The sequence below is a fragment of the Hemicordylus capensis genome, chromosome 3 (assembly GCF_027244095.1).
Source record: "Hemicordylus capensis ecotype Gifberg chromosome 3, rHemCap1.1.pri, whole genome shotgun sequence".
In the NCBI taxonomy this organism is placed as follows: domain Eukaryota; kingdom Metazoa; phylum Chordata; class Lepidosauria; order Squamata; family Cordylidae; genus Hemicordylus; species Hemicordylus capensis.
In genome coordinates, this window is record NC_069659.1 from 504,477 (window position 1) to 528,164 (window position 23,688).

Genomic DNA, 23,688 nt, shown 5'->3' on the forward strand with positions numbered 1-23,688 from the left:
CGGGCCACCGGAGTCAGGGAAGCAACGGTGTCCGCACCCGTATCCTGTGTGCCGGGGCTGGTCACCACCTTCATCCAGACCTGGCCAACTGCCCTTGTTGGGGGCGGGGCAGGTTGTGGATCTGGGCCTGTGCGGGTGTGGAGGGGCTGGGATGGGGCTGCTTCCTTGCTGCCCAGGGTGCCCCCCAGAGCTCTGGCCCCCTTGGCCCGGGGCTCCTCCACCCCTCCCTCCTTACTGCTGCTCTTCGTGCCCTCCAGGGACGCTGTTCACCACGCAGCCTCTGCTCCTGGAGCCAGGGTGCCCCACACTGGACATCCTGGTGGGGGCTCGGGATGGGGGCTCACCCAGCCTCTCCGCCTGGACCACGGTGCAGATCCAAGTGCTGGACGTCAACGACCACGGGCCTCGCTTCCTGAAGCCGCACTACAACGCCTGCGTGCCCGAGGACCTGCGGCCAGGCACCACCTTGCTGACCCTGGAGGCCGTGGATGCAGACGTGGCCCGGGAGAACGCAGCCCTGGACTATGCCATCATCAGCGGCAACAGCGGCCACGCTTTCCAGCTGGAGGGCCGGGTGGGAGGCGTCAGCACCCTGGTGCTGGTGGAGCCCCTCGACTTCGAGGCTGTGGCCGTCTACAACCTGACGGTGGTGGTGTCTGACCGGGGAGTGCCCCAGCACAGCGCCGTGGTGCCGGTGGTGCTCACGGTGGTGGACGTCAATGACAACCCTCCCCTCTTTGGGCGGCCCGCCTACCACATGGCTGTGAGCGAGAGTGCCGCCCCCGGCGTGGAGCTGCTGCGGGTGGTTGCCCACGACCCAGACTCGGGCCCCCATGGGCAGGTGCGCTACAGCATCAGCTCCGGAGACCCCGGGGGCCTCTTCCAGCTGCACCCATCCACGGGGGCACTCCGCCTGGCCAAGGCCCTGGACTGCGAAGCCCAGGCCCAGCACGCCCTGGTGGTGCAGGCCTCCGACGGGGCCGGCGGTCACTTTGCCCTCACGTCCGTCACCATCGAGGTGAAGGATGTCAATGACAACCTCCCCTACTTCCCGGTCGAGGTGCTGAGCACCAGTCTCCGAGAGAACCTGCCGCCCGGCAGCCTGGTCACCACCGTGCGGGCAGTGGACCCCGACGTGGGGGTCTTTGGGGAGCTGCGCTACAGCCTGCGGCAGACCGAGGGCTGGGACGCCTTCGCCATCAACAGCAGCTCCGGAGAGCTGCACGCCCGCCTCCCCTTCGACTACGAGCGCACCAAGGCCGTCCAGCTGCTGGTGCAGGCCACGGATGTCGGCAACGCCTCTGCCACGGCCACCGTGCGCGTCCTGGTGACGGGGGAGGACGAGTACGAGCCAGTCTTCCTCAGCCCCGCCTTCAGCTTCGAGGTGCCGGAAGGGGCCCGCCGCGGCCAGCCCATCGGCCACGTGATGGCCACGGACGAGGACGAGGGCCCGGACGGGGTGGTGCTCTACAGCCTGACCAGACCGTCCCCCTTCTTTGGGATCAACCAGACCAGCGGCACCCTCTACCTGCGCATGGACAGCCAAGTGCCCGCAGGGGGGCCTCCCATGCCAGAGCCCCGGGAGATGGTGCTGGAGGTGCAGGCCCACGGCCCCCTGCCGGCCTCGCGCTCCGCCTCCACCCAGGTGACCATCGATGTGACCCACACGTCCTTTGGCCTGGCGCCTGACTTCAACTTGCTCCTGGTGGTGGCGGTGGCCGCCTCCCTCGGCGTGGTGGTGGTCTTGGCAGCCGTGGCCATTGTGCTGGCCCTCGCACGCGCTCGGCAAGGCCACAGCCCCAAGGAGGTGGACCTGGCCTGCGAGCAGAGCGGCTCCATGCAGAAGCTGGGCCACGCCGAGCCAGGCCTGCCTGGTGGGACCTGCCTGTATCACGAGGCACTGCCTGGCTACGGCCCGGAGCCCCCCGGCCCCTATGCCAGGGGCGGGTCGCTGGACCCCTCCCACTCCAGCGGGCGAGGCTCCGCAGAGGCAGCCGAGGATGACGAGATCCGCATGATCAACGAGTGCCCACACGTGGCCAGCATCGCCTCTTCCCTGCAGGAGCACCTGGCTGCCCGCGGGCCCGACTCCGGCATCCAGACGGACGCCGACCGGCTCTCCGACGTCTCCTGTGAGCCCGCTGCCCTCGACGCCGCCCACTGGTTCAAGAGCAGGAAGGGGGCCGGCCTGCTGCTGCCTGGGCAGCCCCCACAGCTCTACCGGGAAGGCGGCGGTGGCAGCAGTGGGGCCTACCTGGGTGCTGGCTGTGGCCTCAGTGTCTCCTCCTCCTCCTCCTCCTCCAAAGACTACTCCTTCCCAGAGGACGGCAAGCCCTGCGTGGACGGCTCCCTCACAGCCATCGTGGCCAGTGACGAGGAGCTGCGGGGGAGCTACAGCTGGGACTATCTGCTCAACTGGTGCCCCCAGTTCCAGCCGCTGGCCAGTGTTTTCACAGAGATCGCCCGCCTCAAGGATGAGAGCTCCTTGCGCCAGCCCTTCCCCAGCAAGCCCAAGCCCCGCATCGACCCACCGCCCCTCATCACCTCGGTGGCACACCCTGGCGCCAAGTCCGTGCCCCCTAAGCCCGCTGTGGGGCGGGCATTCCCACACCTGTCCTCGCTGCGCCGTTCCCCCCTCAGCCACGAGGGCTCCCTCTCCTCAGCCGCCATGTCTCCCAGCTTCTCCCCCTCCCTGTCCCCCCTGGCAGCCCGGTCCCCGGTGGTCTCGCCCTTCGGGGTCTCCCAGGGGCCCTCGGCCTCGGCCATCAGCACCGAGCACTCCTTGGAGACCCCGGAAGAGGCAGAGCTCCGCATCTAGGCTGGCCTCTGCCTCCTGGGGCCGGGAGACCCCCTGAACACACCCGCCGGCCTCCCAGGGGGCGATGGAGGGGAAGGGGGCGGATGGAGCACCCTGGGAAGCGCCGAGGCTGCTGGAGCCAAGAGGACGTTGCCCACAGGCTGCAAGGACCACGGCCCTCCAGCCCCTCCGTCACGGACACCAGTTGCCCCCCTCCCCACGAGTGCTCTGCGCCCCCTCCCCCCACTGCACAGTTCCAGCACGCAGCCCGGCTTCACTCCGCGCCTCGGCTAGATCAGCCAGATCGGGGTGCAGGGTGGGGGGAGTGGAGCCCCCCACCCCCGGAGCCTCTCTCAGCCCCCACTGCCTCCCTGGCACCCACTTGATGGATTTCTGCCGGCCCAAACCACTCCTGGGGAGTGAGTGGCCACCATGGCGTGGAGATGCATCATGAGCCCCCGAGACCTTCACAGACTTGGCACCACTGCCTAGTGGGCGGCCAAAAGGAGCGGGGGGCGCGGGGGGGGCACCAGTCAAGAGATGCAGATGCGACAAAGGGCACGGGGGGGGGGGCTGCTCTCCCTGGCCAGACTGGCACCCTCAGCCCCACTCCCCTCCTCCAGCTCCCCCCCCCCGGCTCCCAGGAGCCCCACACCCTGTTCTTATTGCATGGAGCACACCAGCGTCTGCACAGACCTTGGGGGGCTGGTCCCCCCCACACACCCACATGCCTGGGAAGAGGGCACTTCCGCCTCCATTGCTCTGGAGGCCCCGCAGGTGCCCAGGAAGGAAGGAAGGGTGGCCCCCAGCAGCTGGCCTGAGCTGGAGGGGCAGCTTTCACGCTCCTGTCTTGGGCGGGGGGGGTGGCGGCTCCTGCACAGCCCAACGACCGGCCGCTTGCCGAAGCCACAGGCCCTTGCTTGGAGCTCCGGCTGCCCCCCACTCCAGGCCGGCCACAGGATGGATCAAGGTGCCGGCTCCAGCCATCCCGAGTCCCTGCATGTAGAGAGCAAGCCTGGCAGGCACGGTGGGGGGGGGCTCAGACAGCCCTAGCCAATGGGAGTGGCAGCCAGGAGAGGAAGGGACTGGCCATGAGTTGCGGGGAGGCAGGCAGGAGGGCCTGGCCAGCGGGAGGGAGAGTCCCCGGAGAGCTCTTGCGTGTGCATCGGGCCTTCCCAGGGCCTGCGGCTGCACTCCTGGGAAAGCTCCACCGGCTGGATTTCTGCCTGCCATGCAGCTGTTGAGAGCAGAAGACTCCTGCCAGGAACATGGTGGCGAGAGCTGCAGAGCCAGGCCTGGGGCGGGGGGGGCTGTGCCGGGCTGGCTTCCATGGCTGGAGGCACATCCTGTGGGGCAGGCTGCCTGAGCAGCCCAGGGCTCCGGAAGCAGAGGGGTGCCCTCCAGGCCGGCCTGCCGGAGCCCACGAGGCCCTTCAGCCGGAGAGACCCAAAGCACACCGGCCCCCACCCCCCTCCGCCCCGGCTGAGCCTCTTTTATTTATTGTAGTCTCCCCCCCCCACCCGCACCCCCTTTCCGACCTTTGTATCTTTTTGTACCCCCCTGAGCTGCATGAGTCTCTGGCCCTCCCTGAGGGGGAACCAGATCCCAAGTGCCAACTTTTTGAAGTAATGCCTTAATAAACCACACCACGTTTCTACAGCCTCTGCCTGTTCCCTGCAGCAGGTGGGAGAGGGCCCCTGGGAAGGCGCAGGCGGGTGTCAGTCAGGTGCTGGGTCACAGGAGGAGGCGCAAGCCCCATTCACTGACCGCTTCCGATGCCTCGTTCTTGGGAAACAGGCTCTCTTTCTCCTGGTCAAGCCCAATTACTCTGAAATGTAGCAAATGTTGTCCTCAGAAACAGACCCGGTTGGGGGAAGAGCCGATGGGCCGTTCCTCGCCGACTTGCCTCCAGACTATTCTGTACCTGAGACGACCTTGGATGTGTTCTTCTCCTGCTCACTTTTCTGCCCCCCGAGGTTCGGCAGGCTCCGCAGGTGTGCCTGGCAGGCAAGCAGCATTGTTGGATGCTTCCTCCATTTCTACATCCTTCCTCTGAAGAGCCCAGAACACGGTACATGATTTAGGTTGAGCTTCACAACAACCCTGCCAGGTAGGTTAGGCTGAGAGAGAAGTGGCTGGCCCGGAGTCACCCCATGGCGGATTCCATGGCTGGCATGGCTGCAGCCCCCACTTGCCCAACCCCAGCCCGTGGCTCCGGCAGAGTGGACCCTGAGAGCCACACAATCCCTGCAGCCCCCGCCCCACCGGGCAAGGCCACCAGCCACACGCCCAGCTGCTGCAGCCATGCTCAGCAATCCCTGGAGAGCCCTGCCAGTGCTTGGCTCCAGCACGGAGGAGGGGTGCTGCCTGCAGCCGCCCCTTCCCTGCCACGGGGAGGTCACCTGGGCCACGGCCTGGCTGACCCCGGATCACACGGAAAGGCACTGACTGCGGGCGGCCAGCCCTGCCTGGACCCCGGGGATCCCGACAGACCCCCCCCCCGGGCACTTCCACCCCCTCTTGGCTGGAGAAGGGGCCCTGGACCACCCCCCACCCCCAAGCAGGCCGCCTCGGCCCCACCAGGCCCAAGCGTGCCTCCCCCCTTGCACTTACATGGGGCCCGGAGTGAGTGGGGCTGGTGGGTGGCTCCAGCAGAGGCAGGCAGCTGCCCGCAGACTCTCCGCCCAACACGCACCCCGTGGCCCTGCCCGGCTGCAGCCCCTCCAGGCCACCCTTCCGTGAGCACCAGTGCCGGGGAAGGGGTTGCCCACCACCCTTGCCAGAGCATGTGGCCGGAGGGGGAGCCCAGGGCAGTCGGTGGTGGGGCGGAGGGGGTGCCATGTTCTGGCTTTCCGATCATACAAACAGCCCTGCTGGATTGGGCTGAAGGCCAGGAAAGCGAAGGTAGGAATGGATGGAGACTTTTCACAATGGAGGGCTGGAACGTAAGAAGAGCCCTGCTGGATCAGGCCCCTCAAGGAAGCCCACCTAGTCCAGCATCCTGTTTCGCACAGTGGCCCACCAGATGGAACTGGAAGCCACAGGCAGGAGTTGAGGGCATGCCCTCTCTCCTGCTGTTACTCCCCTGCAACTGGTACTCAGAGGCATCCTGCCTTTGAGGCTGGAGGTGGCCCACAGCCCTCCGACTAGTAGCCGTTGATAGACCTCTCCTCCAGGAAGTCATCCAAACCCCTCTTCAAGCCTTCCAGGCTGATGGCTGTCACCACATCTCATGGCACAGAATTCCACAAGTGGATTCTGTGTTGTGTGAAAAAGTACTTCCGTTTGTTGGTCCTAGATTTCCCGGCAATCAATTTCATGGGATGACTTGTGTTATGGGAGAGGGAGAAGAATTCCTCTCTCTCCACTTTCTCCACACCATGCATGATTTTATAGACCTCTATCATGTCTCCCCGCAGTCGTCTTTTTTCTAAACTAAAAAGCCCCAGGTGTTGTAGTCTTGCCTCATAAGGAAGGTGCTCTAGGCCCCTGGTCATCTGGGTTGCCCTCTTCTGCACCTTTTCTAGTTCAACAATGTCCTTCTTTAGATGTGGTGACCAGAACTGTACGCAGTACTCCAAGTGTGGTCGCACCATAGTTTTGTATAAGGCTATTATAATATTAGCCGTTTTATTTTCAATCCCCTTCCTAATGATCCTTAGCATGGAATTGGCCTTTTTTACAGCTGCTGCACATTGAGTTGACACTTTCAACTTGCTGTCCACCACGACCCCAAGATCCCTCTCCTGGTCCGTCACCGACAGCTCAGATCCCATCAGCTTATACTTGAAGTTGGGGTTTTTCATCCCAATGTGCATCAGTTGACACTTGCCAACATTGAGCCACATATTTATTTATTTATTTAATACATATATATATATACCACCCCAAACCAAAGTCTCGGGGCGGTTCTCAATCATAAAACCAGTTTCTCTCCCCCAGTTTGGAGAGATCCTTTTGGAGCTGCTCACAATCCGTTTTGGATTTCACTACCCGGAAGAGTTTGGTATCATCTGCAAATTTGGCCACATCGCTGCTTACCCCTGCTTCTAGATCATTTATGAATAAATTAAAAAGCACCAGTCCCAGAACAGTTCCCTGGGGGACCTTCACTTCTTACTTCCCTCCATTGTGAAAACTCTCCATTTATACCTACCCTCTCTTTCCTGTCTTTCAACCAGTTAGCAATCCACACATGTACTTGTCCCCTTATACCATGACTGCTAAGTTTCCTCAGGAGCCTTTGATGAGGAACTTTGCTGAAACCCAGTGCCTATTTGGCATATTATGTAAATTGGCTTGCAAATAATTTGCATATGCAAATTAGCAGCTGCACCTTCCATTTGACTTCTATTTGCTCTGGATATCTACCAACAATCGTTGGGGATGGTATCTTTGCCTGACCATTTTCCTTGACATATTAACAGCAGCAATAGTACCCCCCCCCCCAAAAAAAATTGCACAGCTTTTTAATTAAGGCTGCAGTTCTGTACACACTTATTTGAGAGACACTTATTTGATTGAACCAACGGTGCTAAGTAGGCCTGCATTGAAAGTAAAGCCAAGCAAGTCCTGAAACAGCCTGGTAGGCAGGCAGTGATTCACAGCCAAAGCAAAGGATCCTCTCACCTGCCCGAAAGAGATTCCCTGCTGATACCGAACAAGGCCACATTCCTCAGGGGACGACGGGGCTTGTGCAAGTGAAACCTCCTGTGCTGAGCTCGACCTCTCTTAATCCGAGTCCAGCGGCTGAGCACGTTTTGCTCCATAACTCCGCTTCTACGAGGGCTAGAGCTCAGCTCTAAAAAAAGAAAAGGGAAAGCAAGCCGGGCGGTCTGAGCAATCCAGGTGAGAGGATGCTTAAAATCCGGCTGCAACCGGGAATCCGGTGCGGGGCCTGGCAACTCTGGCCAGGTTGGGGGGTGGGATGTCCTCATGGGGCATCCTGCAGCGTGGAGTCCGCATTCTGCCCTCGCTTGGTCTTTTGCCGAGAATGAGGGAACTTCCGGGAGACTCCTGAGCGGAGAGGAGGAGGGGTCCCCCCGGGCCTGGCCTCGCTCCTGCGCGTCCCTCCCCACCCGCCGCCTCAGCCTTTTCCGGCCACATCTGCAGACACCCCTGTTCAAAAAGTTGCGTCTCTCTTTTGATAAACGTCTATACCGCCGTTCATTCACACAATCCCCAGACGCAGCACGTGACGCCTCCTCGCCTAGGAGCAGCTCCTCCAGGCCGGCTGATTGCCAGGCAGAGCAGGCTGGACAGTCGGCGGGGGGGGGGGGGAGGAGGACCCCGAGAAGGTGCCGCTGCTCAGGCCGCCTCGCGCCTTTCCGGGAGGGGCCAGCAGCGCAGGCGGAACCCCCCCGCCCCCCCCCCCGCTCCCGCTTCTCCGCCGCGCCTGGTCTTGTTCTCACAACAATGCGGGTACTGCACGGCCCGAAGACACGAGTCCGCCCGCGCGCACCGCGACCGGGGAGCCGAACTGGGGCGGGGGCACATGCAGCGGGGGCAGAAGCGGCCTGGGGCTGCGCATGAAGCGGCCAGCCATGGAAACCAAGTTCGTATTGGGGCGGGGGACTAACTTTCAAACGGCTTGATGGGGGGCCGGCCAGGGGGCCATTGCCCCCTCCCAAATCTCCCCCCACCAAGGGGGGGGGGTCAGTGCAGCCCGCTCTTCTTTTCCCCGCCCACACCAGCAGCGCCGGGCACTTGCCTCGCGGGCGGCCCAGCTCGGGCACCAGCGGGGGGACAGGGCGAGCGCGCGGAGGCGGGCAGCCGAGCGGGCGGCGCCCACCCAGGCGGGGAGCTGCTCCGCCCCTCCGCTCCTGGCGCCCCCAGCAGGCGAAGGCCCCCAGCCCAGCTCTTGCGCAGCAGCGGGAGGGTGCGGGGGGGCTCGAGGGCAGGGGGGCTCCCACCGCCTCCTCCGGGCTTCGCTGACTTCGGGCGAGCCGCCGATCACCGGGGCTGTGAAGGAGTAAATGCCGTCCAGCCGGTGTGTCGACCCGGAACTGTGGGAGACGCGTTTCCCTGCGCCCTTTGGAGCCGATCAGCCTCTGAGCGGGCGCAGAGTGCGCTCCGCCCCCCCCCGCCCGCGAAGCCAAAGTAGGTCAGCTGGGGCACCACGTGACAGACATTCCGGTGTCCCGTCCCCCCCCCGCGAGTCATGTGACGGGCTGCTGCCGCTAGTCCCATGACGCGGAGGAGCCCGCCCGGCTCAGTCCCGGCCCGTCCGCCTGGAAGGAGCAGCAGCAGCCCCTGCGCGCGATGGGCTGCCCGGAGCTGCGGTACCGGCTGGGGGCGTCCGGGGAGGGCGGCTGGCGGCCCGTCTCGCCCCTCGGCACGCCCTCCCTCCCTGACCCCCGCCGCTGCTCTCTCCCCGCAGGTGCCTGGCGGCGTGGTGGTGGGGGGTCTCCCTCTGCTCGGCGGCGACCCTCTGGGCTCCGGAGCCGGACCAGTTCCTCGGGTAAGCAGCCCGCAGGCTCAGCTCGCGCGCGGGGACGGGCTCCCGCCGCCGCCGCCTCGTCGGCATCCCCCTGGGCGGTGTGGCCCAGAGCCGGGGTCCTCGCCCTCGTCCGCCCCCCAGGGGGAGGGGGCAGGGCCCGGGTGTTGCTGAGGCCGGGCGTGGAGGGCAGCAGCCGGGGAGGGGGCGCAGCAGCGCCAGCCCGGTCCAGCCCGGCTCCTTCCTCCTCCCCAGGGTCCCTGATGGCTGGAGCCTCGTCGGCCGCGTGGCTCCCTCCGAGCCCCTGACGCTGACCTTTGCCCTCCGGCAGAAGAATGTGGGGCAGCTGGCCGAGCTGGTGCAGCAGGTCTCCGCCCCTGACTCCCCGCAGTATGGTAATGCCCCTCTTCGGCCCTCTTCTCCTCCAAGCAGGAAAGGGGGCCTGATGCCTCCCGCCAGGGGTTCCACGGGGCTGCTTTGTGTTGGCCCCGCAGAAGAGCAGCTCTCCTCCCCCTGGCCTCGATGTGGGGCAGCCCCCGGGGCTCTCCTTCCCCAGCTAGCTGTGTGTGTTGCTTGTGCTGCGCGGCTGCTGCTGCTCCTCCTCTGGGATCTCCTCCTCGCTGTGGAGGATCCACAAGAATGCCAGGCCAGGCAGGCCTGGGTTTCCCAGCAGGGCCCATCCAGATGCCCACAGGAGGGCCCAGGCAGTCCTCGCCTGTCCCTTGAGGATGGTCCCCAGCAGATGCCCTCTGGCCACAGAAGCCCTTTCCCCAGCTCCCTCGGTACGCCTGGGGTCTGCAGTCCTCCGCAGTCTGACGCAGCAGCCCGGGGTTCTGCGGGGCCTCCCGATGGAGACGCTTGAGGGCTCACAGGGTGCTGCTGGTCCTGCTGCTGCTGCCGCTGCTGTGAGAAGGTTGCTCTCAAAAGGAGAGGGAGACGGCCTCGGAGGGCTGGCGGGGTGGGGCGGGGCTGTGGCTGCCGGCATCTGCTGGGCAGGCAGAGGGCCCCAGGCCTAGTCCCTGGAGGCAGGCAGCATCTCCAGGTAGGGCTGGGCCTGACCCCTGGGCCAGCTGCTGCCAGCCAGTGCTGCGCTAGGGGCACCAAGGGTCTGGCTGCCTGTGAGGCGGCTTCCTTTCCGTGGCCCAGGCTGGCACCAGCTTATCTTCTAGTTTGGATTCGGTGAGTCAGTGCTCAGGTCGTGCCTTGGAATTTGCATGAAGCAACAGCCCGCTCCGATTAGGAAATGCTCTTGAGCAAGACACGCATCACCTTTAAGTTTGCAAGAGGAGAGAAGTGTCCCAATTAAATCCTGATTTCAGTGGTTTACCCAGAAGCCTGCTGGGGCTTTTCCATCCCCTCTGGCCAGGACAATGGTATTGCTGGAAGGGAAAGTATAATCTCTCAGTGGTGTCGCCCGTCTTGATGACGACAAAGGGCAGAGCTTGTGTGCTGGATGGCAACTTCGAGCCTCTGGGCAGGATGGGCCTCTTAGATTTGCTGGGATATGAACATTGGGCAAAGGGGTAGATATCCAGTGCTGCTCTTGTGCATAGACAAATGCTTGGAGGATGATGGTAGATAAGTTATTTACCCATGGCAGCTAAAAGTGGAACCTCTTTATTCAGAGGCAGTATACCTTTGAGCACTAAGTGCTAGAGAGGCAGATAGGGCTCGCCATCACCACAAGTTCATCGCTTGTGAACTTCCTCGGCATCTTGGTTGGGGAAACAGAGCACAAATCGACGTGGACCGTGGTCTGATCAGCAAAGGACTCGTCCTCGGATCCACTGAAGCCCCAACATACGCTTCCTAGTCCTGGGCCTGGCCTGGCCATCATCCATTTCTCGTGTTCTTGAGGGAGACATTCTGAGGATGTTTCTGCCCTGCAGACTGGTCTAGGAGTGGGCCTATCTCCCCAGGGGGTCCTGGGGGCTGTCATGCTGTGAGTGGGGGGTGGGGTGGGGTGGGGTGGGAAGGAAGGACCCCCTCATGGAATCCTCTGCACTTGTCTCCGGTTGTAACTCCCAAGATGCTTGGTGGAACCCCTGGCACTGAGACTGGCAGAGAAAACCCAGGTGAGTTTGCCTGAAGCCTGCGTGATGCTGAGCCTGGCCATGGGTGAGACAGGATTGGCCCTCTGGCCATGCAGCTCACCTGCAGGTCACCTCCTGTGACCCGCCCCACACCTTGGGGGAGATGGTGGTGGTGGTGCAGGGCAGTGATCCCTCAGGGCGGGAGAGCAGCCGCCCCCCCTGCCCTTTCCGAGCTCTCCTTGTCTTGCAGGGCGGTTCTTGTCTCTGGCAGAAGTGCGGGCGCTGGTCAGGCCCTCGGCTCTGACCCTGGACACGGTGCATAAGTGGCTGGAGGCGTCCGGCGTCCAGGACTGCCGGGCAGTGAGCACTTTGGACTTCCTGGAGTGCCTGGTGCCCGCTGGGTGAGTCGGGATGGGGGTGTGTGGGGGGGGCGTGTCAGCCCCCCCCCCCGGTCTCTCCCAGCCCCGCCTTGGCCCCAAGCTGATGCCGGAGTTCTCTGTGCAGCACAGCCGAGCAGCTGCTTCCGGGCGCGCAGTTCCACCGCTACGTGAATGGCGGACGCCACGCCGTGAGGTCCCCGTCCTCCTACACCTTGCACAGGGAGCTGGCCGAGCACGTGGATTTCGGTAGGGAAGATCGGGCAGGACGGGGGGGGGGATCTCTGGAGCGGACCCGCTCTCTCAGGAGTGCCCAAGGTGTGGGGGAGGGCTGGAGCCTGAGCCCCTCCCTGCCAGACACTAGAGCCACAGATGGGGGCGGCTCTCTCTTGCTCTCCATGGAGCAACGTCTTTGCTTTGGGAACCCCAAAGCGCGCCCCCCCCCCATGCTTGCTCCTTCCAAGGAACCGTCAGGCCACTTTCCTTCCTCTCTCCCACTTCTCAGTGGGTGGCCTTCACCGCTTCCCAGCCGAGAAGAAGGTCGTCAGCCGGGCGTGGGCTGCAGAGCGGTCCTTGCCACGACACCTGGCTGCCCTCTCCACCTTTCACCTGGGCGTGACGCCGGCTGTGATCCGCAAACGCTACAATCTGACAGAGGGGGACGTGGGAGCCGCTCCCAACAACAGCCAGGCCTGTGCCCAGGTACCAGCAGTGAGCGTCCTGCTCCCCCCCCCCGCCCCCCGCGCAGCCAAGCCTTGGGCCAGCCTCTTTCTCAGACCAGCCTGCCTTCTGGGGTGGGGTCAAGATGAGAAGGGGGCAATGAAGGAGGCTGGCTTCGCCTTGGCCAGGAGGGCAGCAGCCAGATCTGTGAGCGGGGGCGGCCAGGGCCAGGGCACCCGCCTGGGCTGCTCACCCATCTTCCCTCCCCCCCCCCCCAGTTCCTAGAGCAATATTTCCACCAGGCCGACTTGGCTGAATTCATGGGCCTCTTTGGGGGAAGCTTTGCACACCACACCAGCGTCGACCAGGTTGTTGGGCACCAGGCTGGAGGCCGGGCGGGGCTGGAAGCCAGCCTGGACGTGGAGTACCTCATGAGTGCCGGTGCCAACATCTCCACCTGGGTCTTCAGCAACGCAGGTGAGGGAGGGCGCGGCGGCGGCAGCTCCTCTTGCTCGGGATGTGAGGATTCAGCCCCACATCTCTGCTCCGGGTGGTGCTGGGCCTCCTTTGATCTTGTGTGGGTCTCCGGGCTTCACGCCAGGCGCTGTACAAAGCACCGCTTGGAGCTGCTCGGGGGGCTTCCCGCCTCCATCAGGCCGAGGCAGTTGGGAGTGGTGTCTGTTGGGGGTCGGGCACCTAAGCTGGTCATCCCGTTGAGACTTGGGGGTGGGGCCCCCGCCTGTGGCCCCCTCCTCTTCTCCAAATGGCCCCCCCGCCCCGATCCCTTCTGCCCCAGGGAGGCACGAGAGCCAGGAGCCCTTTCTGGCCTGGCTGCTGCTGCTCAGCAACATGTCTGCCTTGCCCTCGGTCCACTCGGTGAGCTACGGGGACGACGAGGACAGCCTCTCGCGGGCCTACATGCAGCGGGGTGAACGTGGAGTTCATGAAGGCTGGTGTCCGTGGGATCAGCATCCTCTTTGCATCAGGTATGCGGGGCGGGGGGGGGAGCCTTCCTGGTGGCACTCGGGACTCCCCGGACAGGCCAGCCACGTCCTCGTGGCCAAGAGCAGACCAAGGGCTGGAAGCTTCACAGGAGGCCTGGGCAGCTGGGGTCGGCTTTTGTGCCCAAGGGCCTGCTTACCTGAGGGGGCTGCACCCCTCTCCTGAGGCCGTCACACTCCTCTTCAGGATCTTCTGGAGAGGCCTTGCTGTGTGCGCGCCACATTTTCCCAGTGCTTAAAGTCAGAGAGAGGTGGAAGCAGGGCCTCCTTGGCTGTGGCACCTGCCTTATTGAATTGGCTCCCAAGTCCACTTGCCTGGCCCCTCTTACTGGCCGGTGGAACCTTTCTCGATCAAAATGCCTTCATCATCGTGTAGAGGGGAGGGGCTGGTTAGGGCTCCTTTGGGAGTTAGAACATTGGAGCTGCCATATACTGAGCCAGACCTTTGGTCCATTGGGCTCAGTATTGTCTACGCAGACTGGCAGCGGCTTCTCCAAGGCTGCCGGCAGGAATCTCTTCCAGTCCTACCTTGGAGATGCTGCCAGGGAGGGAACTGGGAACCTTCTGCATGCAGATGCTCTTCCCAGAGCGGCCCCATTCCCTGCGAGGAATATCTTACGGTGCTCATGCATGTAGTCTCCCATTCAAATACAAACCAGGGTGGACCCTGGTTTAGCAAGGGGGGCCATTCCTTCTTGCTACCACCAGACGAGCTCTCTCCCTCTTCCTTACCCTGCTGAGTGAGATGACGACTGCTAGGCTGTGCTGACGCGGCTTTGTGGTTGGAATGACTTGGGGGTCTCCATGCACAGTGTTGGGTTTGTCTCAAGCTGAAAGCCACTTGGGTGCATTTAGTAGAAAATGTTGAAAATAGCCAAGAAACCACGAGATTCAGAACATCCGGACCAGTGCCGGAAAGCAGCGGTCAGACTTGCTCAGCTAGAGTTCTGTCAGATGACTGCATTAGCAAGGGTGTAAAATCTTGCCTTGGAGGCTGCATACCGGTCACAAAACCCTCCACAATGTGCAACATTCTCTCTCAATCTGTCCCCGCCCCGGTGATGTTGAGAGTTTGAAACCCCTGGCATCCCACCTGTCTAGGTAGGGAGAAGCCGTGGTCTGAAATGGCAGTTCTACAGGCCACGTCTCGGAGCAGGATAAGTCAGAGCATAAAAATAGGACAAATGGGTGCTGAACTTTCAAAAGTGAAACCACATATTGAATCCCATTTCCTGAATAATTCTCATAGCATCACTGGTAGCGTTGTGTATAGAAAAACAATCTGTTTCTGTATCTGGACCAGAGCAGATACAGATTACATGGCTCAGGTTGATGAGGCACGGGAGGGTCCCGGGGGGTTGAGCTTCCTTGCTGGTGCTTTTCCTCTGAGCAAGCAAGGTCATGATGCCGAATCCTTTCCCTGGAGTGGAGAATGGGGAATCCTTGCAGGGCTCTGCTAACTGTAGTCAATAATCAAGGGGGAAGCCACCCCACCCCGCCAGTAACTCATCGGGGAAAGGATGCAGCATCATGATGTTGGTTCCTTCTCTGTGGTACTGTGGGTTGGTTGTCAGGAAGAAAAGAGGGAACTTGAAATGTCACTGGCAACAAGTTTAGAGATTTCTTAGAAGACACAAGGGAGGCTTCTGCATAAGCTATCAGGTCACGCACACGCACACACACGCTAACTGTCAAATGTGATGCAAGAGTTTATGGCAGCCTTGGATTGCTTGCAATTAAATTGCTTGATTTGACAAAATCGTATCCAGCGAGTAATCATCAGAAGGAGCCTGCATTGGTCCAATGCGATGCACAGTCCTAACAATGAGCACCCTGTAGATACAGCCAATCCCAAAGTTTGACCTTAAAATTACTCCAATGGAAGGAAATCAATCCAGGGCAAAGGACTATTGAGTGAATTCGATGTATCTTGAGGATGCTGAACGTTGCAGAAGAATTAAATCATGTTTTCTCCCTCGAAGTAGGAGGTCACGGCTCACACAGGGTTATCTTCCACTCCTTTGCTCAGGAGCGTAGACAGGAAGGAACTGGGGGGACACACCTGAGCACGCTGGGAGAGGGGGACGGACCGGCGACACCTGCAAGACCTGAGACTTCCTGTCTATTGGAAGCCAAGGGGTGGAAGGTAACCCTGTGTGAGCCGTGACCTCCCACTTCAGAGGAGAAAGACCCCCTCGCGGTAAGTCCAATGTTTCTTTCCCTGTCCTTTAATCTTAAAGAAATGCACAATAAATCACCAAATTTTAAAGCGGAAGAGCAGCTGATGGCAGCCTAGACCAGCACAGCAGAACTTTAAAAGCCAGCAGTGCAATGAGCCTTTTTGAAAAGCTTCTGGCAGATAAAATGGCTTTTGACCTCATGCCTAAAACTAACGAAGTAAACTAGCTGACCGGGCGCGTAGCATCTGCGCCCCTAGTAGCGCCGCCGCCGCCTGGCCCGCCACCTTGCCTCCGCAGCCGCCCAGCCAGGCAATTCTCCTGGGTGCGCCAGGACCGATCAGCTGGGCTGCCGGGATGCACGTTCCAAAGGCACACCCAGGAGGGTTATATATATACATAGATGCCAGGCAGATATTTCTGGGGGATACATAAGACGACAACTATCAGCAGTTGAGTGGCCGTCTCCTGTTGCTGTCCTGTACAGGTGACTCTGGAGCTGGCTGCCTGAAGACCCCAGCAGGGACACACGTCTTTCGGCCAAGCTTCCCAGCCTCCAGGTAGTGGGAGAGGGCAAGAAAAACACGCCTGGTGTGGGGGGGGGGGGGCGGGGGGGCGGTGTGCACAATTGCGCTTCCACCAGTGACCATCGGCAGGCTTGCCTGAACTCCACTGAGCCTCCTTCAGCTGTGACCTTGGTGCCTGCAATCTCCTCTCTGAAATCCTGAGAACTAGCAACTTGGAATTTTCTAAATGAGGAGACGGTCACTGTTCAGAACTCTTTAGCTCACCCAATTCACCCGTTCCTGGATCCAGAAGGCATTTTGTATTCAGAGCGGGGAGAGGCGCCAATCCTCCTCCTGCCCCGTCCCCAGTCCAAGCAGGGTTGCCTTCTTGGCCAGCAGGATCGGGGAGGGGGGGAGCCCCCTGCCCCACCCCCCGGTCCTCTCCTCTTGACTGTTCTAAGAGCTGCTGGTGGAGCGAGGATCCCAGCCCCTCACCCTCTGTCCACAGCCCCTATGTGACTACGGTGGGAGGGACGTCCTTCCTGCACCCCTTCTGTGTGAGCGCTGAGGCCGCCGATTACATCAGTGGGGGGGGCTTCAGCAACGTCTTCCCCATGCCCAGCTACCAGGTGAGTCCAGGGCTGTCGCACAGCACGCCACGGCTCCTTGCTGCCGCCGGCTAATTGCGGCTTCATTGCCTTTCCCTGTGGGCTGGCGAACTCATTGCCACCAGAACTTCTGCTGGAAGCATAAATGGCTTCCAAATGGATGGAGCTGGAGCGGGAATCCTTGGCTATTGGCTGTAAGGGCCCAAAGAGGCTTCTGTGGCTCCGAGACGTGGGGGGTGATTGCTACCTGGCCCTGCAGGTGGGATGATCTGGAGGAGAGTTTCTTGGGCTTTTAAGCCCTTGGGGTAGGACAGGGTGTGGCGGGGAGAGGTTTGCCCTCCAGGGCCTTGTCTCAACCCCCACCACCACCCCCAGACGGCTGCCGTGAAGCACTTCCTGAGCACAGCTGCCCGGCTGCCCCCGGCGTCCTACTACAACAGCACTGGAAGGGCCTACCCTGACCTGGCTGCGCTTTCAGACAACTACTGGGTGGTGACCAACCGCATCCCCGTGCCCTGGGTGTCCGGCACCTCGGTGAGCAGCCCCCCCCGGCCGGCTCCGAGAGCCCCCCACCCCCCTGTGCCTTCCCGGATGGCCCGCTGGGAGGGGGTGGGGGTGGGGGCGGGGGCTAGCCGCTGGGCCTCACCCCCCTGCCCCCCTCCTCCTGGCAGGCCTCGACTCCCGTGGTGGCCGGCATCCTGGCCCTGATCAATGACCGGCGGCTCCAGCTGGGCCGCTCCCCGCTGGGCTTCCTCAACCCGGCTCTCTACCGCCTGCAGGCACCAGTGAACAGCACTGCCCTCTATGACGTGAGTGCCGGTAGGGCCGGGGGTGGGGGTGTGCGTGGGGGGGGGGTTTGGGGTCCACGCCCAGGTGCCCTCACGGCTTGATCTTCCTCAGTGGGACGGGGGGGGCAGGGCAGGGGTGAGAAGTGGGGGGTCCTCACCTGTGGCTGGTATCATTGCCAGTGTGTGTGTGTGTGTGAGATGCTGCAGGTCCGGCCCAGAAGAGGCTCGTGGTGGTGGTGGTGGTGGAGGAGGAGGAGGATCATCGTCCCAATCTCTCTCGCTCTCCATTATTCTCTCCTCTCTCCTCCCCACCGCAGGTGACTCAAGGCTGCCATTTGTCGTGCCTGGATGCCACCGTGGAGGGGCAGGGATTCTGTGCTGCTCCTTCCTGGGATCCTGTCACTGGCTGGGGGACGCCAAACTTCCCGGAGCTCCTGCATGCCCTGCTTGGCCAGTGAGCCCCAGGCGGGCTTCCAGCCCCCCCCCCCGCGGGGACGTGCTGCCGCCTGGATCTTGCTGGGGGGGCGGGCGGGGGGAGCAGTCCCTGCTCAGAGGGGGGTGTGGCTGTGCTGGTCTCCGGGGCTCCGGATTAAGAGTCCAAACCAGGCAGAGTTTCAGGGTGGGGGCTGTCCTTTCTGGGGTGGGTGCTTTCTGAAACAGGCAGGCCTCTGCAGAGGAGGGGGGTGGCCCCATCCTGTTGTGCCAGGGGCACGGTCGCGTCCTAGTGCCAGGACAGAGAGGAAAACGCGCAGGCGCAAGAGGAAAGAGAGGGCTGTTTTAATCAAACACCGGCACAGAGAGAGAGAGAGCGAGGCGGCTGCTGCTTAGGTCCCCCTCGGCCCAATCCACTGCGGATCCTGTTGTGGCAGGGGCCGTGCCCTGGCCACGCTCCGTGGCAGCTGTGTGCTGGTCCATGGTGAGATCCAGCTGGCATTCTCAGAAGGCTGTCTCTGTATACACGACTTTAGACCAAGCAAGATACATCGTATAGCTTTCTTAGCTAACTAGTCTATAATGAGCCCAAAGCAGCTGCTTCTAATGAGGTGCAGTTTGTTGCTTGGAGGTTTTCATGGCAACTCTGATAAGAAGCAGAGCTTGTGGAAACTGACTGGCAGACGAACTTCTGGGACACACTAGAACAGGCATCCCCAAACTGCTGAACTACAACTCCCAGCATACCCAGCCACAAAAAATTGTGTCTAGGGATGCTGGGAGTTGTAGTTCAGCAACAGCTGGAGGGCCGCAGTTTGGGGACGCCTGCACTAGACCATCCCACTCCCCGCAATACGATGGTCTTCCGGTGGGTGGAACTGCCCCTGCCCAGCGACACCACGCACAGCAGCGTTCCTCCTGGTCTCGGGGACCAGGGCTTGGAAGGAAACGGGGTGGCGGGGGGGGGGGCAGCACACCGGCATTCCCAACACGACGTGACACTCTGGCGGCGGGGGGGGGGAGTGTGCAGAACCAAACCGCAGTGCCCATACTGGGCCTCTGATGCCTGGCCAAGCGGGGGGGGGCCTCTCCTGGATCTTGCTCATGACCTGTTGGGTGTGGGGGGGGGAGGCGCCCCCTTGAGAATCGCAGGGAAGCTCAGCTGGGCAGAGGGCTGGGAGCAGCTTGTGGGCCACCTACCTTAGCCCCTCTGTTTGATTTTGAAAAGCTGCACAGCTGTGGGGAGAGACCCCAACCTGTGGAACTCCTTGTTGCCAGGAAAGCAGGGGCAACTGCTGCACTCGGGTCAGAGGGAGGCATGATTGGTCGGACTCAGACTCGCCCCAGAACGCGTCCCCGGAGGCCAGGCCACGGGGATGTTTGGGCCAGGGTTGCTGGCTGCAGGAAGGGGCCCTCTCTTGAACCCCACTGGCCTCCTGGCTGAGGCGTGGGAGGGGCACCCCAACCCTCTCGCCCCCCCTCCTGCTGGAGCACCGGGCCAGCTGAGCCGGCCTCTGGGCGGAGTTCCTGGCCCACTGGCTGCTGCGACCGCTGGAGAGGAAGGGTGTCCACCAGGCCGGCGGCTGCAAGGGTGAGGGATGGGGAGCCTTACCCCACTTGCCTGGTCTTGAGTCTTGTCATCAATAAGGGGTTTGGATCCGGGCTTCATAGTGCCAACAAGGCAGTGAACAAAACCCGGTATCAATAGATCGTTGGGAAAAAAGATCACGGTTACAGCTTTGGGAGGGGCAGTGTGAGGCCATCATGGATTTTTCGCCCCCGCCCCCGCCCCCGCCGCCGGCACTGATCCGCAGGCGCAGTCCTCCTCTCACCATGTGCGGAGTTCACAGGTGTGCAGAAGCATCTCTGCACAACCCACCTCTCTGATGGGAAGGTTCTTGCTTCAGAACTGGACTTTCTAAGAAACGACGACTTGTGGGCGCTGTTGTTGTCTTCTAACCGTGCGGCGTTGGGGTCTCTCGGGCGGATGAGGGCAGGGGCAGCCCCCGCCGCGTGGCACAATAAAGACGGGCCGTGCTGCCCTGCGCGCCTGCCTGCCTGCCTGCCTCTCTGTGTGCGTTGACTGCTGCAGGCCTTTGCTGTGGCTCCGCGGGGGGGGGGGCGGGGGGGGGTCCGGTCCTTATGCCCTGCCGGCAGCTTGGAGGAGAAAAGCCCAACAGACGTGCCTCGAGCCTGCAGGAACGAAGGGGGGGAGTAGGGCCTGTGCACGGTCTGCCTCGGTGGCACGGCTGCTGAAGAGAGGGGGCTCGCGGGGAAGGTGGAGCGGAGCGCTGCTGCTTTCGGCGCCTCCCTCCCCATCCCGCGGCTCTTTCCGTGTGTCCGGGGGGGGCGGGCGGGGGGCGCTTCCTCTCTGGGAGGGGCCTGCACAGTTCTGTTCCGGCTTCCTGCTCTCCTCACGGTCCCGAGGTGACCTCATCAAATCCCATGGTCTTCTTCAGGACTACCTCATTCTGGTGACCCCCAGACCTCTCTCTGTACCCCAGGAGCTTGGGGAGCTGCCTCCCGCTGAGTCAGGCCTTTGGGCCACCTAGCTCACTAGTGTCTCCCTGACTGGCAGCAGCACTAGAAGGTTTCAGGCAGCAGTCCGGGGACTGTCTGCATGCAAAGCGGGTGCCCTACTGCAGAGCTGAGACGCATCTCCAGAACCTTCTCCCACTTTGCAATGTCTAGCTGATGTGATAGTTCAGTGTGGATGTTCATCTTCATCTCAGGACCCCAGACTGAACTCCCCGGTCAGGCCAAGGCTTCATGTCTGCACTTAATCCTGAGTGGCACCCAGGACCTGGTGCGAGATGTCAGTATCATCGACCCCTTAGGGAGCAGTGACCGCAGTGTGATCCAGTTCAGCATACATGCGGGGAGAGAATCGCTTAGGAAGTCTAATGCAGACACTTTGAATTTAAGAGGAAGCTTCTCCGAAATTAGGGGTATGGTGAAAGGGAAAATCAGGAGAGTCACTTCGCTCCAGAAGGCACAGAGCTGACTCAAAACCACACTACTAGAAGCCCAGTGAGAATGTATACCCCAAAGGAGGAAAGGTGCCACTAAGTGCAGGAGGATGCCAGCATGGCTAACAGATAAAGTCAAGGAAGCCATAAAGGAGGAGATGACTTCCAAGAAATTGGAAGGCCTGCCCAAATGAAGAGAACAGAAAGGAACACTAGAACCAGGAGTCATCACATGAAATTGATTGCCAGGAAATCTAGTACTTTTTCACACAACACATAATCAACTTGTGGAATTCTCTGCCACAAGATGTGCTGACAGCCAACAACCTGGACGGGCTTAAGAGGGGTTTGGATAACTTCATGGAGGAGAGGTACTACTACTAGTCAAGAGGGCTACAGGCAACCAAGATGATCAGGGGCCTGGAGCACCTTCCTCATGAGGCAAGGCTACAACACCTGGGGCTTTTTAGTTTAGAAAAAAGACGACTGCGGGGAGACATGATAGCGGTCTTTAAAATCATGCATGGTGTGGAGAAAATGGATAGAGAGAAATTCTTCTCCCTCTCCCATAACACTAGAACCAGGGGTCATCCCATGAAATTGATTGCCAGGAGGTCTAGGACCAACAAGCGGAAGTACTTTTTCACACAACGCGTGATCCACTTGTGGAACTCTCTGCCACAGGATGTGGTGACATCCAACAACCTGGATGGCTTTAAGAGGGGTTTGGATGACTTCATGGAGGAGGGGTCTATCAATGGCTACTAGTCGGAGGGCTGTAGGCCACCTCCAGCCTCAAGAGCAGGGTGCCTCTGAGTACCAGTTGCAGGGGAGTAACGGCAGGAGGGAGGGCATGCCCTCAACTCCTGCCTGTAGGCTCCCAATGGCATTTGGTGGGCCACTGTGTGAAACAGGATGCTGGACTAGATGGGCCTCCTTGGGCCTGATCCAGCAGGGCTGTTCTTCTATTCTAATATATTATTCTGAAAACAACTCAGCAGTGCATGACCTTACAAAGCACATGGGGAAGAATTCTGCAAGTAAACTGCAGAACCTTTTAAACCACCCTGGACCCACTTCTAAGTATATGCAATTTAAAGCCCTAAATAGCTTAAGCCCCTTGCAATAGCGAGGGGGAGAACATCCTCTCCACTACCTAATGGTGCAGCAGGGAAATGACTTGACTAGCAAGCCAGAGGTGGTTGGTGTGTTTCCCAGACTCTGGGAAACCCCTCTATTGGGCAGCAGCGATATAGGAAGATGCTGAAAGGCATCAACTCATACTGCGTGGGAGATGGCCATGGGAAACCTCCTGCTGCTGCCGCCACCGCTGCCGATATAGGTGCTCCCCCCATAGTCTGGGGAACATACCAGCAACCTCTGGCTTGCTATTCGAGTCTTTTCCCTGCTGCGCCATTAGGTGGCTGTTATATCACCAGTTTAGTAAAAACAATAAAACCACAGTTAAAACCAAATGGATAAAATAACAGTGCCAACAGGTCTGATTAAGTAAATGGGTCTTGAGAGTTTTTATTTATTATTTATTTATTATTTACATTTATTTCCCGCTCTTCCTCCAAGGAGCCCAGAGCGGTGTACTACATGGGGCTTTTCTGTAGCCACCCCAAGACGCTCTCATGACCTTCCTGTTGGTGAATTGGAGTAGTAACAGCTTCCCTATCTGTAGCAGCCTTTATTTATTTATTACATTTTATATCCCACTCTTCTTCCAAGGAGCCCAGAGTGGTGTACTACATACTTAAGTTTCTCCTCACAACAACCCTGGGAAGTAGGTGAGGCTTTTAGAAAAAGCCAGCATGGTGTAGTGGCTAGAGTGCTGGACTAGGACCGGGGAGACCCGAGTTCAAATCCCCATTCAGCCAGGAGACTAGCTGGGTGACTCTGGGCCAGTCACTTCTCTTTCAGCCTAGCCTACTTCACAGGGTTGTTGTGAAAGAGAAACTCAACTATGTAGTACACCGCTCTGGGCTCCTTGGAGGAAGAGTGGGATATAAATGTAAATACAAATAAATAAATAAATAAATAAAATAAAAAATACTAGAATATATTCCACGCAATGACACAGTTTACTCTGCATATCCTTTAATTATTTTCAGAGTATCTGGGAAAAGTCAAATTCTCCATTTATTTTTAAAACTTATGTAATAGTGATGCTACAATGCATAGCAGAGAATTAGACAGGTACTTCTGTTGAGTTTTCCAATTACACCTCCACATAGTATTTGGGTATTTCATGAGCCCCAGCATACTGAAATTTGTCACTTTCCAGCATTTTTTGGTCTGGCTAAGTCCACTGCTAAATAGTTTTTGAAATATTAAAAGATTAACGAGCTTGACTTGTACTTTTCAGCTGATATGATGGTAAAGTTATGTGAAAGGGTTAGGGTGTCAGATGCTTGGAGAGGGGGTGCAATTTCAGTGCTTGCCCTAGGCGCTCTTTCCCCTAGATAGGCCTCTGCCTTGGAGACCAATGGGGCTGAAGTCTCCTGACTACATAGAAAGGTGCATGGAAACGCTCATGTCGCCATGCCTTTGCCCCAGTCTATGGTGTGGCCACATCTGGAGTCCTGGGCGTGCAGTTCTGGTCACTGTAGCTGAAGGAGGACATTGTGGAACTGGGAAAGCTGCAGAAGAGGGCAACCCAGAGGATCGGGGCCTGGAGCACCTCCCTTAGGAGGCCAGGCTGGGGCTCTTCCGCTGGGAAAAGAGGTGACTAGGGGAGCCATGACTGAGCTGCATGGAGTGGGGCGGGCGGACAGAGAGAGGCTTCCCTCCCTCTCTCACCAGGCTAGAACCAGGCGCCATCCCATGAAACGCAAGGCCGGGAAATTTAGGACCAACCAGAGGCAGCACTTCCCCCACACAGCGCACAATTAACCTATG

General features: G+C 60.3%; 3 protein-coding genes across 6 annotated transcripts in view; all 3 read left to right on the forward strand.

Moving 5' to 3' along the window:
- Positions 1 to 4,456, forward strand: part of DCHS1 (dachsous cadherin-related 1) — a 46,802-nt gene extending 42,346 nt beyond the window's left edge. For all 4 annotated transcript variants that reach the window (XM_053307677.1, XM_053307674.1, XM_053307676.1 and 1 more), the window contains exon 21: positions 258 to 4,456. In XM_053307677.1, coding sequence (XP_053163652.1) covers positions 258 to 2,818 — 2,561 coding nt within the window. In that variant the 3' untranslated portion in view covers positions 2,819 to 4,456. The remainder of the gene's footprint in view (positions 1 to 257) is intronic.
- LOC128350065 (F-box/WD repeat-containing protein 7-like) overlaps positions 1 to 23,688 on the forward strand; it is a 66,764-nt gene that overhangs the window by 21,329 nt on the left and 21,747 nt on the right. The window lies entirely within an intron of this gene.
- Positions 8,924 to 19,866, forward strand: TPP1 (tripeptidyl peptidase 1). The gene is given in 14 exon segments (XM_053307680.1): positions 8,924 to 9,078; positions 9,177 to 9,257; positions 9,489 to 9,628; positions 11,517 to 11,667; positions 11,771 to 11,892; positions 12,149 to 12,345; positions 12,582 to 12,780; positions 13,100 to 13,230; positions 13,232 to 13,289; positions 15,969 to 16,041; positions 16,496 to 16,616; positions 16,971 to 17,129; positions 17,267 to 17,404; positions 17,701 to 19,866. Coding segments are annotated over 14 exon segments (1,731 nt in total). The 5' UTR covers positions 8,924 to 9,058; the 3' UTR covers positions 17,842 to 19,866.